Source organism: Aulostomus chinensis, chromosome 12 (assembly GCF_037954235.1).
Source record: "Aulostomus chinensis isolate RoL2024-O1b breed Wild chromosome 12, RoL_Achi_v1.0, whole genome shotgun sequence".
Taxonomy (NCBI): domain Eukaryota; kingdom Metazoa; phylum Chordata; class Actinopteri; order Syngnathiformes; family Aulostomidae; genus Aulostomus; species Aulostomus chinensis.
This window is the reverse complement of record NC_141331.1, coordinates 16,959,761-16,974,984: the sequence shown is the minus strand read 5'-3', so window position 1 is coordinate 16,974,984 and position 15,224 is coordinate 16,959,761. Positions and strand designations below refer to the sequence as shown.

General features: G+C 43.5%; 1 protein-coding gene across 2 annotated transcripts in view; it reads right to left on the bottom strand.

The window, feature by feature from the left end:
- Positions 1–10,786, bottom strand: part of gpm6bb (glycoprotein M6Bb) — a 36,250-nt gene extending 25,464 nt beyond the window's left edge. The window contains exon 1 of one of the 2 annotated variants that reach the window (XM_086220552.1): positions 10,633–10,786. In XM_086220552.1, the coding sequence (XP_086076678.1) occupies positions 10,633–10,636 (4 nt within the window). In that variant the 5' untranslated portion in view covers positions 10,637–10,786. The remainder of the gene's footprint in view (positions 1–10,632) is intronic. The other variant, XM_086220553.1, reaches the window with a different exon arrangement.
- Between the last annotated feature and the right edge of the window lie 4,438 nt (positions 10,787–15,224).

The following is a 15,224-nucleotide window of genomic DNA, read 5'->3' as shown; positions in this document are numbered from 1 at the left end:
TCAGGTTCTGATAACCATCTAAATGTGAACAGTACCCAAGCCGACATTAGAGGATAACACACACCACTCAGCAGTTTCTCTGGAGCGGGACCATGAGACCATTATGTAAAGTATCTATTCATGAGTCACTTATTGACACAAATGGAATATTAATTTAATCTCTTAGTTGCTCTTTTATTTCACTAAATCAGGTTTTTGTGGTTTAACTAGAGGCAATAGTGTGACTGGTCTGAACGGAAACACTGCGTCACGTAGACGTCTGCGACGGCCTCATGACTCCAGCATGACGAGACGGTTGGAGACCAGGAGATTTAGGTTTGTCTAACCTATTAGCATCCTGGTAATTGTGTCATTTCCATGTGTTGTGAGTTTTTTCTCTGAAGTTGCTGTGAAGTAAATTGAATTTACAGCAACCGCATCCATCAATAAATCCGACTCGCCTTGATTTAATGGTAGAATTAAAACTTTATGTTGTTTGGTATCATACATTTAGTTGGCCTCGGACTGCATAACCTGGTGCATATTAACAAATCTTGTATGGATTATGAATCAATGGCACATAAAACACTCACATAAAACATATGAAAACCTAGACACTAAGACTACAGTCTACTTTTCCTCATGTGACACCAGTTGCAACACTTCTCACAGAGAAAACCCAAAACAAACCTTGAGTTATAATCTGAGGACTCTGAGTAACTCTCTCTCTCTCTCTCTCTCTCTCACACACACACACACACACACACACACACACACACACACACACACACCATTGCTAAGCTGCACCTGTCCTACAGTCACTTTGACACCTCTCAAAGCCTTGATGACACTTCAGTTACCTGCACTGAGACTAAATCCCACAGCGCTTCTCTCGGTGTTGTTAATCCTTTAAACACAACACCTATCGTCATAAACATTTTTATATTTAGCTCGGTACAAGGATCTGCAGTCAGTGACCTTTTACGCTGCCGTTAGCATCATGGAAATTTGTCTTATACTCGCATAACAAAAGTAATTGTGAAATGAATCATGAATATCCTGCAGGCAAATGGAGCAACATGAGGATGCTGCTGTCGCTGATAATTACAGATGTGTGAATAATATACAAAACCGCAGGATGAACAGAGAGCAGCAATTATGTACAGTATATCCATTCCTGCAATCCCAGGGAAAGAGGGTAATTTAGGAAGAGTAATACGGTAGAAATGGATAATGATGTGATTCGAAACATCTGATGTGAGCCAGCAACTGAGAATCACGATTTGGTAAAAAAAAAAAACAGAAAAAACAACAAAACCCGCTTCCAGGAAAGGCTTAGTCATTTAAGAGCAAACAAGGACAGAGGATGGCCAATATTGCCCACAAATGTGCAAGATCATCACTGAAAGGTCCTTTCCACCCTCAACGATGTAAAAAAATAATTAATACGTTCCAAGAATTCTGGAAGAATCCGCGCACAACTTGATCTGATCACTCAGAAGACCCGAGAGAACCACAAGAGAACCACATGGGCTCAGGTTTACTTGGGCAAAACCTTTGATACGCATTAAATTTACATTCACGAACACCAGTTACAACTTTACTGGGCTATAAGGAAACCTTATGCTAACCGTGTCCTGAAGCACAGTCGACTTCTCTAGAAACAGTGGAAAGATATTTTTTGGTCAAAGACATCCTTATTTTTCCAGAGGTTTGATGACACTTCTTTTTATCAGACATATTCTTGGAATAAATGTAGCTATCGTACAAACTGGGTATTAATTCGTCCGGCTTCTCTTTTTGTATGACGAACACAATCTACTGCCACCTGCTGTAACTGAGAGTTATTGCCTCTCGCGCAGGCGCTTGCGTGCTGACTGTGCAATGAGAATAATGATACTTGTGTTCTGCGGTACAAATTTACTGCTGAAATACAAGTACAACATTACAACTAAGGCATTTAATCACTTGGAATCTTAACTCCTTAAACATTTCTATAATGTTGTGAATGGAAATGGCAACATCACTGCTTTAATCTCCCAATTTCAAAAACAAAAAGTTACAAAAGTCCTAACAAAACTGTGTTTTCATTTAGGGAAACACCCAAAAAAAACGTAACAAATGCATTTCAGAAGAATTGTAGTTATTTAAGAGAAGTGGTGTTCCCATTGAAAATGCTGCTTTTCATTCAATGTGGGAGAATAAGTGATTTCTAATTTGACATCGCACACTCCACGTCCATCTAAAACTGATGAGGATCTCAAAGATTCTCCCACTCCAGCCTTCATAGCAAATAAAACACACACACACACACACACACAATAGAGACATAATGAGGCACAAAGCCATGGAGACAGGGTTGGTGGGGGGGTGGGGTTCCCATGAACAGCCCTCCCCTCTGTCTCCCCCAGCTGCTGGGATCTCTTTCTCTGCATTGCTCCCGCCAGCACTATTGTCCTCAGCCTCACGCTGCCAACCTCTCACCCCTGACCCGAGACCCTACAGGACGGTTCCTCCAGCCTCATTAGAAGGAGGAGACACCTCATCCATTCAGCTGCAGCCAACAGACGAGCCACTCAGAGCCTCAGCGTCAGGGATTCATCGCCGGCTCTATGACAACAGACGACACGCAGGCCTCTTTAACGCATTTGTTCCGTACGGGGGTGCGGCCTGTGTCTCAAAGTCCCTCATTCTGCTGGGGCTGGATCCTGGAATGACTAACCTGAACCTGACACTGGTGGCCAACATACTCAGGAAAGGGAGACAGAAGGATGCTCATCCCTTCCCTGATTCCTGTACACTCTGAGTGACCTCCGTGAGAGTGGGTCAGTCAATTACTTTATTGCTTTAAGCACTGAACAGCAGCTCTCCAAAGCCATCTACTGTGCAAAGTGTAACCCATTTATGGCCCCAACTGATGTGATGCACTCTCCACATCATTATCTCAACATTTGAACGGAAATATTCCGTCACCACAAACACACACGTACAACACCAGGGGTCAGATAGCACATAGTCCCATTGCTTCTATTTTCACTCCTTTTTGTTCAAAAATATCAATTTCCCTGCTAGTCAGTGATAAATATGACATAGCTGACACATTTCTAACTTTCTTTTTTGCAGATATAAGAACTTTTAATGTGACAGGAAATGCAGAGCTGCAGACAGATCCTCCAAATTACTTTATATTCCTTTTTTGTCAAGGAAAATTAAATTGAAATTTATATTTTTTTTCTACTAACAATCTGCATAACCTGTAATCCCACACATGCATCACATGCAAATATTGTACTGGCTGGCTCTGTTCATGGCAGATGCTTCACAACATTTCATGTTTTCGGCTGTGGCAGCTCAGTTGCTGCAGTATTGTTTTCCCATCGAGAAGAGGTCAAAAGCTAAAATGACTTACGAGACGTCTCGGCGGTGCGGCTATAATATTCATACCGCTAACTGATCCCGTCTCTGGTCTGCGTGTGGTTACGGGGTCAAGCTGTTCTGCAGACAGAAACATCTGGGATTTCCTCTCCCCTGAAGCTGCCGTTAGGATTTTTCTTCCGTCGTGAACCTCCACATGAAAGCCTGAAACCTGAATTAGCTGATTTCTTTTTGGCCTCTCGAGGCAGCAGAAACAAACTCAGACAAATTACCTTTAAAGTTGATATGGCAAACGGCTCGCGAAGAGCAACATGAGCATTCATTTGGAGTTTTTCAGCTCAGCAGTTTAATCGAACTGAAATCTAAACATCCTCTTGTCTCCACACACTCTACTCTGCTATTCCTGCATCTCACTGCTATTGCAGATATTCAACTGCTTGGCAGAAGTTCCTCTTCCTGTCCGTGGAGTCTTTCTCTGGAGCATAATAAACAGACGATAAAATTCTCACTTGGAAGTCTTTTTCTGAGGTAGAAAAATCATTCCTGGAGTGAGAAAGTGGGTGTGTCCGGCAGCCACGACACCAGCAAAGATGAATCATGAGCATTTCTCTTGTACAGATTTGTTTTATGTGGATGCCAGTATTGCGACATGATACAATATTTTGGATCCAAGATTATACTCATAATCCTGAATGTGGAGGAACAGCAAAGGTCAAAAGAATTCCTGCTTCATTCCTCCCAAGCGTAGCATTTGGCAGAATCTAAGTGGTCTCAGGCTGTCTGGAAACTCTCTTCATATGGTGAACACTTCTCATTGGTGTGTGCTGGGGTACCCCAGATGCTTTTGTCTTACGGTTGTTTAGCAGCTGCGTTAAAGCGGCGAGGACAAAGACCTATCTGTGGAGGGTTGAATACACTTAGCGGGCACACAGCCAACAGCTCAATCCTACAGGCTCCCACAGTTGAAAAGCAGACTAATGAATTCTGCTCTTGCCTCTCACTCATGATCTTACAGGGAAATTAGCCGGAGGCTCTAGTAGTTCTTTTCATTTCACACACAAAGTTTCACATCTAAAACTAAACTCTAGAATAATAATTGGTTTAAAAAAAATAACTATTTAATAAATCAATCAGATGTTTTCTTAAACTTGGGAACAATCCTTCTGGAATGTGTAGCAATGAGTCCAAAGTATCCCAGGATTTTAGATGATACTGTCACGTTTCCATCCACATATGCCGCAGATTTTAACCAAATTTAAAAATTAAAATGAAAAGATTTCAGCACTTTTCCATCGATTCAGTTCCTGTCTCTTCTCCCTCTTACATGCCAAATTTGATTCATATTGAGATGTGCTATGAACACATGTTAAAAAGCAGGTGGTGTATGGTAAAAATCCCCCTCAGCTCCAGGTGCAGAAGGGTTGAATGTTCATTATGTACAAACAGAAAAGATGTGGACAATTTGTTTCAGAGTCATCTAGCACTTCATTCCAAATCAGGAGGGAATATAACCACAAAGTTTGGCTGGAAGCACTACATTTCTTAGCATGAGCTGAGGGTGACGCTCATTGATAGGTGGATTTTCATTCTCACCGACAGTCATGAGCTTTGGTCAGTATTAGATTGCAGACAAAAGCGGCTGAAATGAAGTTCCCTGTGACGGGTGGTTGTCCTGGGCCACTGTTCACCTATGGATGCTACAGTTAAGTTACAGAAACTCTGAATATAACTGCCCAGATGCTTTATCAGCCAGGAGCTGTAAACCCCGTTGTTTTGTTAACCAAGTGTTGTAATCTGACCTATGAGTAATCGTGGCGTTGGCAGGTCAGAAATCCGAATGTTTCAAGTTGAATTTTGTTACAGTTGTAGTTTGTATTGGGAGGAGGAGTTGAGCTCAACTCCTACATTCTTTATCAGCTCCACACACCGGCCAAACTGTTGAGTTTCTCTCATTGGCTGATATTTAGTAAAATCTTGAGAGTGGCCCTCTTTACTAGAACTGTTGAAGTGTGCTAGACTCAGGATTGAACCGTGGTGATCTTCCCGTGGCTCTAATCCCCCGGTCCAGGTCCCGACCAGCTCCATAGAAGCATCAGGTGCAGCGGTCGCTCTGCTACAGATGCATCCTGTTTGTGTAAAGCAACACTACTCCACATCTCAACATTTAGAATCCATTAGCATGACAGGAGAAAATAGGTCATTCTGGGAAAACATTATTGTCTATTAAATCTATATTCCCTGCTCAGGCATCAGTGTTTTTGGTGCCCACCCAGAGTGATGCGGTGTGGTTTACTGTTGATAGCAGAAAACACCGCTGGCTGCTGAATGCTTGTCGAATGTGTGAATGAACGTTGATCAGCTGCAGGGTCCCATTATTTTCCACAGGCCTTCTAGAACAATCATCTGACTGAACAAAAAAAAAAGGAACCACTAACACCCCCCCCCCCGCGCATACACGCACACATTGTACAAGTCAGTGGGATGGGGTTTAAATGCACAGTTACAGTTCGTTAAAGCTCAGTTCAACCGTTTAACAGTCTCACCAGAAAATCGTGATTCTAGTTATATCAGAACTTCACGCATTTGAGGGGGCTTGCGTCTTTCAAAGTTCTCACACCTTGGTTGCAAAAAGTCTCTATTTTGTTGAAAAAGGTGGAATGTATTGCACTTTTCATTGATGTGGGAGAAGGTGTTTTCTAAAAGCAATGTGCATTCAGCGCTGTGTGAATTGTGCGACGCTTTGTGACATGACATTCATGCAAAGGAGGAAGTTTGCATCTTCAACAGCAAATCACAAACAAAAAAAACCCTGTGAATTGTGTCCCAATTTTTAAGAAAAGTTGCTGCAAAAAAAGGATTTTTGACTTCAACAATCACCAAAAAAAAAAAAACAACTTCTCAGCAAATTGCAGAAGGGACTGATTTAACTGGACTACTGTCATTGCCCCAGTATACATGAAACCAAAACCTCTTTATTGTCACTGTGCCAAGATAAAACCAAATTTGTCATCTACATTTAACCCCTCACCTACAGTGAGCAGTTGCGTGCAGCATTTTAGCCACGGTATTTGTTCAGGAGCTTTGTATGTTAGTCCAACTTCTAAAAGACTGACTTTGTCTAATTCCATCCATCCACTTTCTTCCGCTCATCATGTTTAGGGTCAAGGGGGGGGGGGGGTGGATCCTATCCCAGCAGCTTTCAGGCGAGAAGCGGGGTTCACCCTGGACAGGTCACCAGTCCATCACAGGACCAACACATAGAGACAGACAACCATTCACACTCACAGTCACAGCTACGGTCAATTTAGAGTATCAATCAGCCTCGTCCCCTCTTGATGTCTTTGGACTGTGGGAGGAAGCTGGAGTACCAGAGAGAACCCACACAGGAACAGGGAGAACATGGAGACTCACACAGGAAAAGGGAGAACATGGAGACTCACACAGAAAGATCCTGTGCTGGAGCCAGGACTCGAACCCGGAACCTTCTCGCTGTGAGGCGACTGCGCTGACCACTGCACCACCATGCCGCCCTGTCTGATTTCAAAAATTTCATTTTGTGTACATTTCAAAAGCAAGGTTTTATTGGACCAAAGAAAAACTCATTAGATGACCTTATTATGCATCTATTTAGCAGTTTAACCTTGATAACAGGGGTTTTTAGAACACCAGATTGTATCTTTGGAATATTTTAAACCAACAGCAGCTGCCTATCTGAAAGGCTGCCATCATTTGCATTTCTTTTTGAGATATTTAAATCCCATCCTGTTTCCACCAGCATGTCATCTTTAACAAGGTGAACCCCCCCACACACACACACACACACACACACACTTTCAACTATGAATAGCCTTTTAGTAAAAGTGATGTTTTGTTCATACGCTTGAGCAGACAACCAGGAACTTCTATTTCTATCATTCCATATCACAATGGGCCTCTTTGTTGACAAAGCAGTTATTAAGTCACAGCCAATGAACGCGACAGACCTGCAAGGATGAAACTTTGGAGGCTGAGGGAAGCAACGAATGAGGAGTCGGGAAGCTGGAGATAAACGCAGTCTTGATTGAAGTAGAGGGGCTGCAAATGAACTGTATGGACCTCATCTACTGCATAATTACCAAAGATGTTGGGGCCAATGCCAAATGGAAAGAAGCCCAGAAATGGTCCAGCTATGACGGCAACTGCCTCATTATTCTGTGTAATTAATGATTGCGAAATGAAGATCCTAAGCAATTTAGGGGTTATTGATGGCGACATAAAAAAATGTGGGATCAGCCTTAAAAGGTTAGCGCATAATTTATGTTGGATTCTCAAGAAATCCAAGGAAGGAGTTAACAGCGGTGCTTCGCTCTGCATCTTCGGGCTGTTTCTGCAGTTAATCATTCTTTCAGTCTGTTTAGCCCCGAGTCTCTGAGGAACAGAAGCATGTGCACATGACCTACAATTTGAGTCCCATAATCTGCTATTGCTCAGCATCAGTTGACAAATTGTTGATATGGAAAGGAAAAAACAACAACAACAAAAATCTCTGCCAGTTTAGCATTTGTGGGTCTTTCCTCAGACTCAGGATGTAGGATCACATCACATACAGGCCACCACATGTGTATTGTGTGTGTGTGTGTGTGTGTGTGTGTCTGTTTGTGTGAGAGAGAGAGAGACAGTGACCTTTGCTGACACATTCCAGACTTCCTGGTTCTGATGGACCAGGAATGCTCCAAGAGGCACAAGGCAGCGGACACCTCGGAGATACATCCCAGACACTGAAGGAAAAGTCATTGTGAAGGACGCTATCACACCCAGCTGTGAGGAAGTAGGAGTTTACCAGGCACTTTAACCAGGGTGCCTCTAACAGCCGACCCCATGTTCAGGCCTCCTCCAACAAACCATGAGTCAGTCAGGCAAGAGATTTAACAAACTGTGATGAACTCACTTTTTAATTTAATTCCTCAAAAACAATGAGGTAACATTTGGATCTGGTTAACATCCAGCCCAGATGAGTGTTACCAAAAAGAGTTCCTCTGACTTGAAGTTTCGCAAGTGTTTCCATAAAGGAAAAACTTTGTTCAGCATGATCAGGATCTGGCTGAACAAACGTTTTCACATCCATAGTTTGTGTTTTATTATCTGGACATTCTGTAATAAGATAGCCTTAAAGGTACAGTGTATATCGAGTCATGGAGATGAAGATCCCTCAAATCCAGCAAGTAAATCTTTCTCTTCGTCACTAAGTTTCTGATTGTGGTGCTGCTGGGAGGATGCTTACTGCACATGCTCAGAACCTGTTGACCACACACACCCAAGCTACCCCTTTATTAGTCTTTCAACAAGCCCTCATTCATTTGGGAAAATATCCACTGCCACTAGTCAACGACAGCGGTCATCCCGAGGCCTGTATTAACCACAATGCATTGCAGTTTCTCCTCATGTCTGCTACGATGTCAACAAATAGTTGAGTCTGTGAATGGTCTAAAGAAACAGGAAGAAATGATACAGGAACAATCTAAAAGTGTAAGTAACAACAACCTCTCCAAACCGTTCTACAGAAACACAAAGGCATAAGCTTGTTGACGGTTGTAATATCCATCCCTGCCAGAAGATGGAGACAAAAGGGCTGAGTGAGAGCTTTAAACATCATGCATCATTGAGTTGTTTAACTTGACAACCTAAAATGGATCCAAACCCTGACACCAAGTTTTGGGAAAACTCAAAAAAATATATTTTTGTATAGAAAGAAAAAAAAAAACTTCACATTCGGATCATTTTCCAAATATTTCCCCCGATTGTGGACTGGACAAACAAAGTGAAACATTTAACCCACTAAATCTCATCACAATAGAGGCTCCAGGCAGCAGAGGATGGCTCATTGTCACAGGACTGACACCAACAACCTAACAAGGCATTTGTTCAAAATGACTTCCTGCCTCCCTCTGAATCGACTAACATATTGAGCCTCAGCGAAGGCGAGCCAAACTTATCCCCGCAGTCTTAGACATGCAGGCCAACACACTGGTAAACCGTTCAGGACACAAGAGAGTCCTTCTGAAAAAAACATGTGGCCCCTGTGTGAGCTGAAAGCCACCGTAAAATCAAATCCAACATGAGTTATATAACCTCCGAGGGACATCTTCACTTGTCCTTCTTCAGCTGCAAACACGGTCAACCTCAAGACATCCTGTTTATTTTGGGCTGTAAGGACATCCATATGTCACAATAGAACAGTTCCAAAACCACGACATCTTAAAATGATCAAGAATATCTGAGTGGACAATACACAAAGGTCGACTATCATGAAGGAACAGGGTCTGTGGGGAATCAGTTCACAGGCTCTGAGTGAACTTCTCTCGACTGAAGTTGCACAAAGCTCCAAATTAGGAGCACAAAGACGCCACTGTGAGGGCTCCACAGAGAATTAATGAGCATTGATACATATTCTAACACACAAACTCTTCTCCCGCTGGCCTCAGCTGCACCACGGCAACAACACCACCACAAACCTCAGAGCTTCAAAAAAAGAAAGATCATGGGATCAATTCTGTGGGGTTTTACTGTTGAATCCATGCAGGATGGGAGGGAAAGAACCCATCTGGCATACAGTTTGTAACAGAGGGAAAGACGTTCCTCTGTGGTATGATGAGCCCCCACCACCACCACCACCACCCTCTCGAATCCCCTCAGGTTGGGAGCACAGATGGCCACCACTTGGGGCTGATTTGAAGTTGACGGCCCATCAGCGAGCAATTACCAGCTCCGTCACGACACACAGCGTGCAACTATGGAACAACTGACTAATTGGGTGTGATTCCTCAAGGTAAGAACTCACTCTGCTGATCAACGCTGATCAATGACTGATAGAAAGAAGGCGTGGCCAGCTAGAATAAGTTTTGAGCACAATAATAATAATAATAATAATAATAATAAAAGCATAATAGTGTCTTCGCCTGAAGCACCTTCTGGCTCAGGCCCTAATAATAAATGCATATTGGAGGTCGTAGTAAGACAGAGACAGCAAGTTGATCTGGATTTAACACCTACACTGCCCCGCAGGAATCCCTGTAATCTCTCTAATCGCTTTCCTCAAATTGAATGCAGCAGGCGGCCGATTCGCGTGAAACCCGGTCAGTAAGCAGCCGCTGCTCCCGCTGTACCAGCGCTTCTTCATAGTTCACTTCAAAACAACCCGCACCGAAGTTTGCGCGACAAAAAAGAGGTGTAAAGCATCGTGTCATCTCCACAGAGTCAGATGTATATCAGCTCGGCTGAAGCGCGACATAAACAACTCACCCATGTTTGTAGTTTTCCCGGCGAATTTGAGCGATCAGCTGAAAGTTGAGCCCCAGCAGCTAGACTGATGTTCCGTCCCGGGATGCGCACTGGCCGCCTGGCTGCTCCGACACTCAAGCGCTGCGTCCCTTTGCAGGCAGCCTGGGTGACGTCATCACAGAGGGGATTACTGAGAGGAGTGCCCCCCCCCCTCCCCGCCCTCCAACCTCTTACCGCCTGATCAAGAAGTCTTACTACTATCATGAAGCCATCCCAAAGTCCCCAAGAGATAAATGAGATACGGTTGATGACTTGTTGATCTGTTGCATGAAAGTGCTCTCTGTACTGTGAGCTGACAGAAGATTAAGCAAGAGATTGTTTGGGATGCCTTTTAATCATCACATAAACTGTGTTTAGGTTTGTGAGACTGAAAATATCACAGGTCAGAGGTCAGCAGATAAGCAGGGTCAGGTATTTGATATGTTACACTTTTACTCGAGATGAGAAAGGAGGAGAAACTTGCAGCTTTCTGTTGTCTTCTTTCCCCCCAAAAATATTCACTTATTCACAGCTGGAAGCACAGACACACATCAAGTAAACTGAGGGAGTTGATTTGCTAATACTGTAAGAAATTAAAAAAAAAAATTCTAATCGTTCTGATTATCAGTAAACAAACTCACGTATGACGATTGCTCTGATCAGAAATGTCTCCATTACTTATCAAACCAAGGCTTCAATGGTTTTGACATTTCTGTACCACATGATCTGTTTGCACCTCCAGATTGCGACGTTATCTCCAGCACTGGCTCTAAATGACAGATAAAACTCTAAATCAGTTTTAAATGGGACTGTAATGCATCTTCATTTAGACTTGGATCAGATTCAGCTCCCCCCCCCCCCCCCTTTAAGAAATAATAAACTGAAAAAGACAAGTTCCTCAGAGTTGTGCAGATTCTGATACCAGTATTACAGCTGACGTGGCGACTGACTGAAGACGCGAGGTTGTGTACTATTCCTTACCATCTACCGTAACTGGAATTGGACAGCATTACTCCGGTTAAGGCGATCGTCTCTGATATTACAAACAGGATATCGATTCTTCTGCACTGCTCTAAATTAGTGGAGGTAGCCCACTCAGGAAGTTGCGCCATGCTTCCTCCTTGAAACTAGTTTCAGAGGGCAGAAACATGCAAGACTTGAGACGGTGTTTTCAAAAGGACAGCGCTGAGCGTATGTTTGACATCAGACGTATCCAGTATTAATGTGTCCTGAAATAATACTGACATCACCATATGACATCCTAGGTTAGGTGTACATATGGACTTTACAATATCCACAGACATTTTCTACATGCGCACTAAAGGAGTCTGCAATTTTAAATCTATATCTAATATCCGACCGTGAAAGTCTGCAGTCTATCCCTCCGTGGGGCCTTTACTGAAACAAAGCCAATCACCATCAATCCAGTGTGCTGGTATCCGGTAACCAAGGAGGTCTGAGCACCCCCCCCCCCACCGCCCCGCCCCCCCCTAATCCAATCCAGTCTTTTCACTGTTGGCCAAGTGGGCAACTCTCAATGGGTTGTTTCATGGTCAAACAGGGCATCATCCCAACATGGCAGGCACAAAAGCTCTGGAAAGGCAAATATTTAATTGGTCAACTTTTGAGGCACAAAGGAAATCTTTATTTTTTTCATTACACTGTATTTTTTTTTTTCTTTCTGAAATTATAAACTTAACTTGCACATTTCTTTTTTTTCCCCCTCACGATTTCATGTTTCTGGTTGTGATAGTGAACGACGACGACAAAAAAAATACTTCAAAACTGCAACGATGCTTCCTTCCATAAATCTCCTTATGCAGGAAGTTGGCAGAACACTTGCGGCTTGTAAACATCTAAATCTGTCAGTGTAGAAAAGGTGAACTTTTGATTTTTTTCTTCCAACACAATGTCAAAACTGAAATTGAGACCCCGACATTTTTTTTAAAAAGCAGTATAGGATGGGTGAAAGTACAAAATAAAAGCGTTTGAGTGGTGTACCAGGCTGAGATTGTCTGCTGGGTGTGAATAAAGGATCTGCATGGGAACATTCCAGCACTGTGTTGGCTGTTACAGCCAGTGTAGCAGCTGGCAGGCAGCAGGCATGCAACTGTTAACGGGGCGGACCACGGCAAAACACAAAACGTCGGACAAAGCCTTTTTACACTACAGATGGTCATGTCACATATAGAGCCATACATGACTTTTACTGACTAGCAGATGCTGTTTGTCCATCAGAATTATAGAGTCAAGTACAGTCAAAACAATTTGAAATTACACTGTGGAAAAACCTTGTAAAAAAAAAAAAAAACAGAATAATTTATGTTCTCTTCGGATCTTGATGACTCTGTTTGGGTCTTCCAGCCTGTAATTTATGTAAGAGCTAGCGGCAGCAGCAGGTTGAAGACTTTTGAAACGGTTTTCATGTGTTTCTGATAAGGAATGAGAACAGTGCAACAGATGGAGACAGCCCATATATGGAGACAAACTGAGGTAATACTGTCAACTAATTGCAAATAAAGAAAATATGTTGAAGCATTCAGCCAAATACAGCCAGTCTTTACAAAACCACCTTTTAAAAATGGACTCCAAGTTGTTAAAGCGAAGCTGGCATCAGAATGAGGGTGTTTCTGCAACCACGGTTGGTCACATCTGACTCACCCAAATTTAAAAAAAACAACCACCTTGATGGATTTTGATTTATGGCTTTCATCAGTTGTTGCTACTGAATGTCCTCGTGACTTTTTTGTTTTACATTTCAACACATTTAAATTCAAGCTTTAGCATCATTAACCCTTACCCCCAGGGTTGGGACTGCAACTCTCAGCTCTCCAGACGGTTCCAGCCTACCCTGATTTCTTACCCTTGCTCATCCCAGTTTTCATCGCTAAACGTAACCAGAATTTCCTAACCCTTCCTGAATCTGCTGGAGCCTCATCGAATTTAGCTAGGTGGCCCTAAACTAGGGTCTTAGACTTGCTGGTGCAGCAGGTCTGTAGACTGGGTTTAGTCACCAGAAAAACGACTTCAAACTTCCAACATTTAACCCTTCACAATTACACAGGTTATCAGGTTACTGTTACCTTGTTTCTAATGATAGAGGTGGACGCGTATCGTGGACCCCGAGCTTTGATGTTCATCAACTGGTTTAGAGTGAGTGCTATCAAAAATGGAGGTTTAGTCAAGTCAGTTTTATTTGTATAGCACCAAATCATAACACATTGTCGAATGACACTTGCAGGTCCAGTACCACACTCCTTCAATGAATTTACACCCAACAATTCTCCATCAGCAAGCCCATCCTGCAACAGCGGCGGCGAAAACCTTCCTTTAACGGGCAGGAACGTCGAGCAGACCCAGGCTCGATGGGGATGGACATCTGCTTTGACTGGTTGGGGGAAAAGAGAGCTGAAGAGCAGGGCAGAGACAAAGAGAGATAAAGAAGGAAAGGGAAGAGACTGATGGACAGACGGGGACGTGAGCAGGTGGAGCTACGGGTGGCAGCTTGAGCCTCTTCAGGTCTGTAGCCTCCTCCAGCAGCACCCAGGATCTGGGATGTGGAGAAGCACAGAGGCTCCAGAGAAGAAGAGGGGTTAGGAACACATATGAGTATGATTTATATATGTATAACACACAGGAGGACAGAGAGGAGGAGAGAGAAGCCCAGTGCACCATGGGAGATCCCCCAGCAGTCTGAGCCTATAGCAGCATACCTAAAGACTAGCCTAAGAGAGACCTAACATAAAGCTTTATCAAAAAGGAAGGTCTGAAGTCTGCTCTTAAATGGAGAGGGTGTCTAGATCCCGCCCTGAAATTGGGAGACGGTTCCAAAGGAGGAGAGGCTGATAGCTGATGGCTCTGGCTCCTATTCTACCTTTAGGCCTTGTTTACACAACAACGCCCATGGCTGAGAACGACAGTATATTTTATCAGATGTGCCTTGCGTTATAGACAGCAACGGCATTTGGGGGGCTTGAAAACGCTAAACTGGAACCACCCAACAGAGTGGGAAAACTTACCAACGATCCACGTCGTGTTCCCGTCTGGACTGCCAAAGACGCAGAAGTCTGCTCAGACCTGCTCACGTCGTGCACACGTTTACGTCACACACAACTCATCCTGTTTTAAATGTTGGGTTCCTCTGGGTCCGCCTCCAGCCTAGAACCTGCTGATGACATATCACAACACGTTCTAACAGCAACAGAGAACCTCATGAGCATCACATGAGGTGACTGATGATGGATCAGCCATGTTTTGGTTTTGCATTTCGCGCTATTAGGGAGAGAGGAAAAGTAGAAGAAAGGTTGTGTGGCAGTGCATCACACCACCACCTAGCCGCCTGGTGTGCATACAAAACCACACACGTGTCTCTTTATGCATGCAGACTTCCTCCTGAGAACGCTTGTCTAACGCAACGCCACTTTTGCATTTTCTGTTGAGATCGTTTAAGTAAATGTAACTTTAGAGACTCTAGGAACCACCAGTAACCCTGCATCCTGGGAGTCAAGGGTTCTAGCAGGATAATAGAGGACTATGAGCTCTGTCAAATATGAAGGTGCCTGATTGTTGAGGGG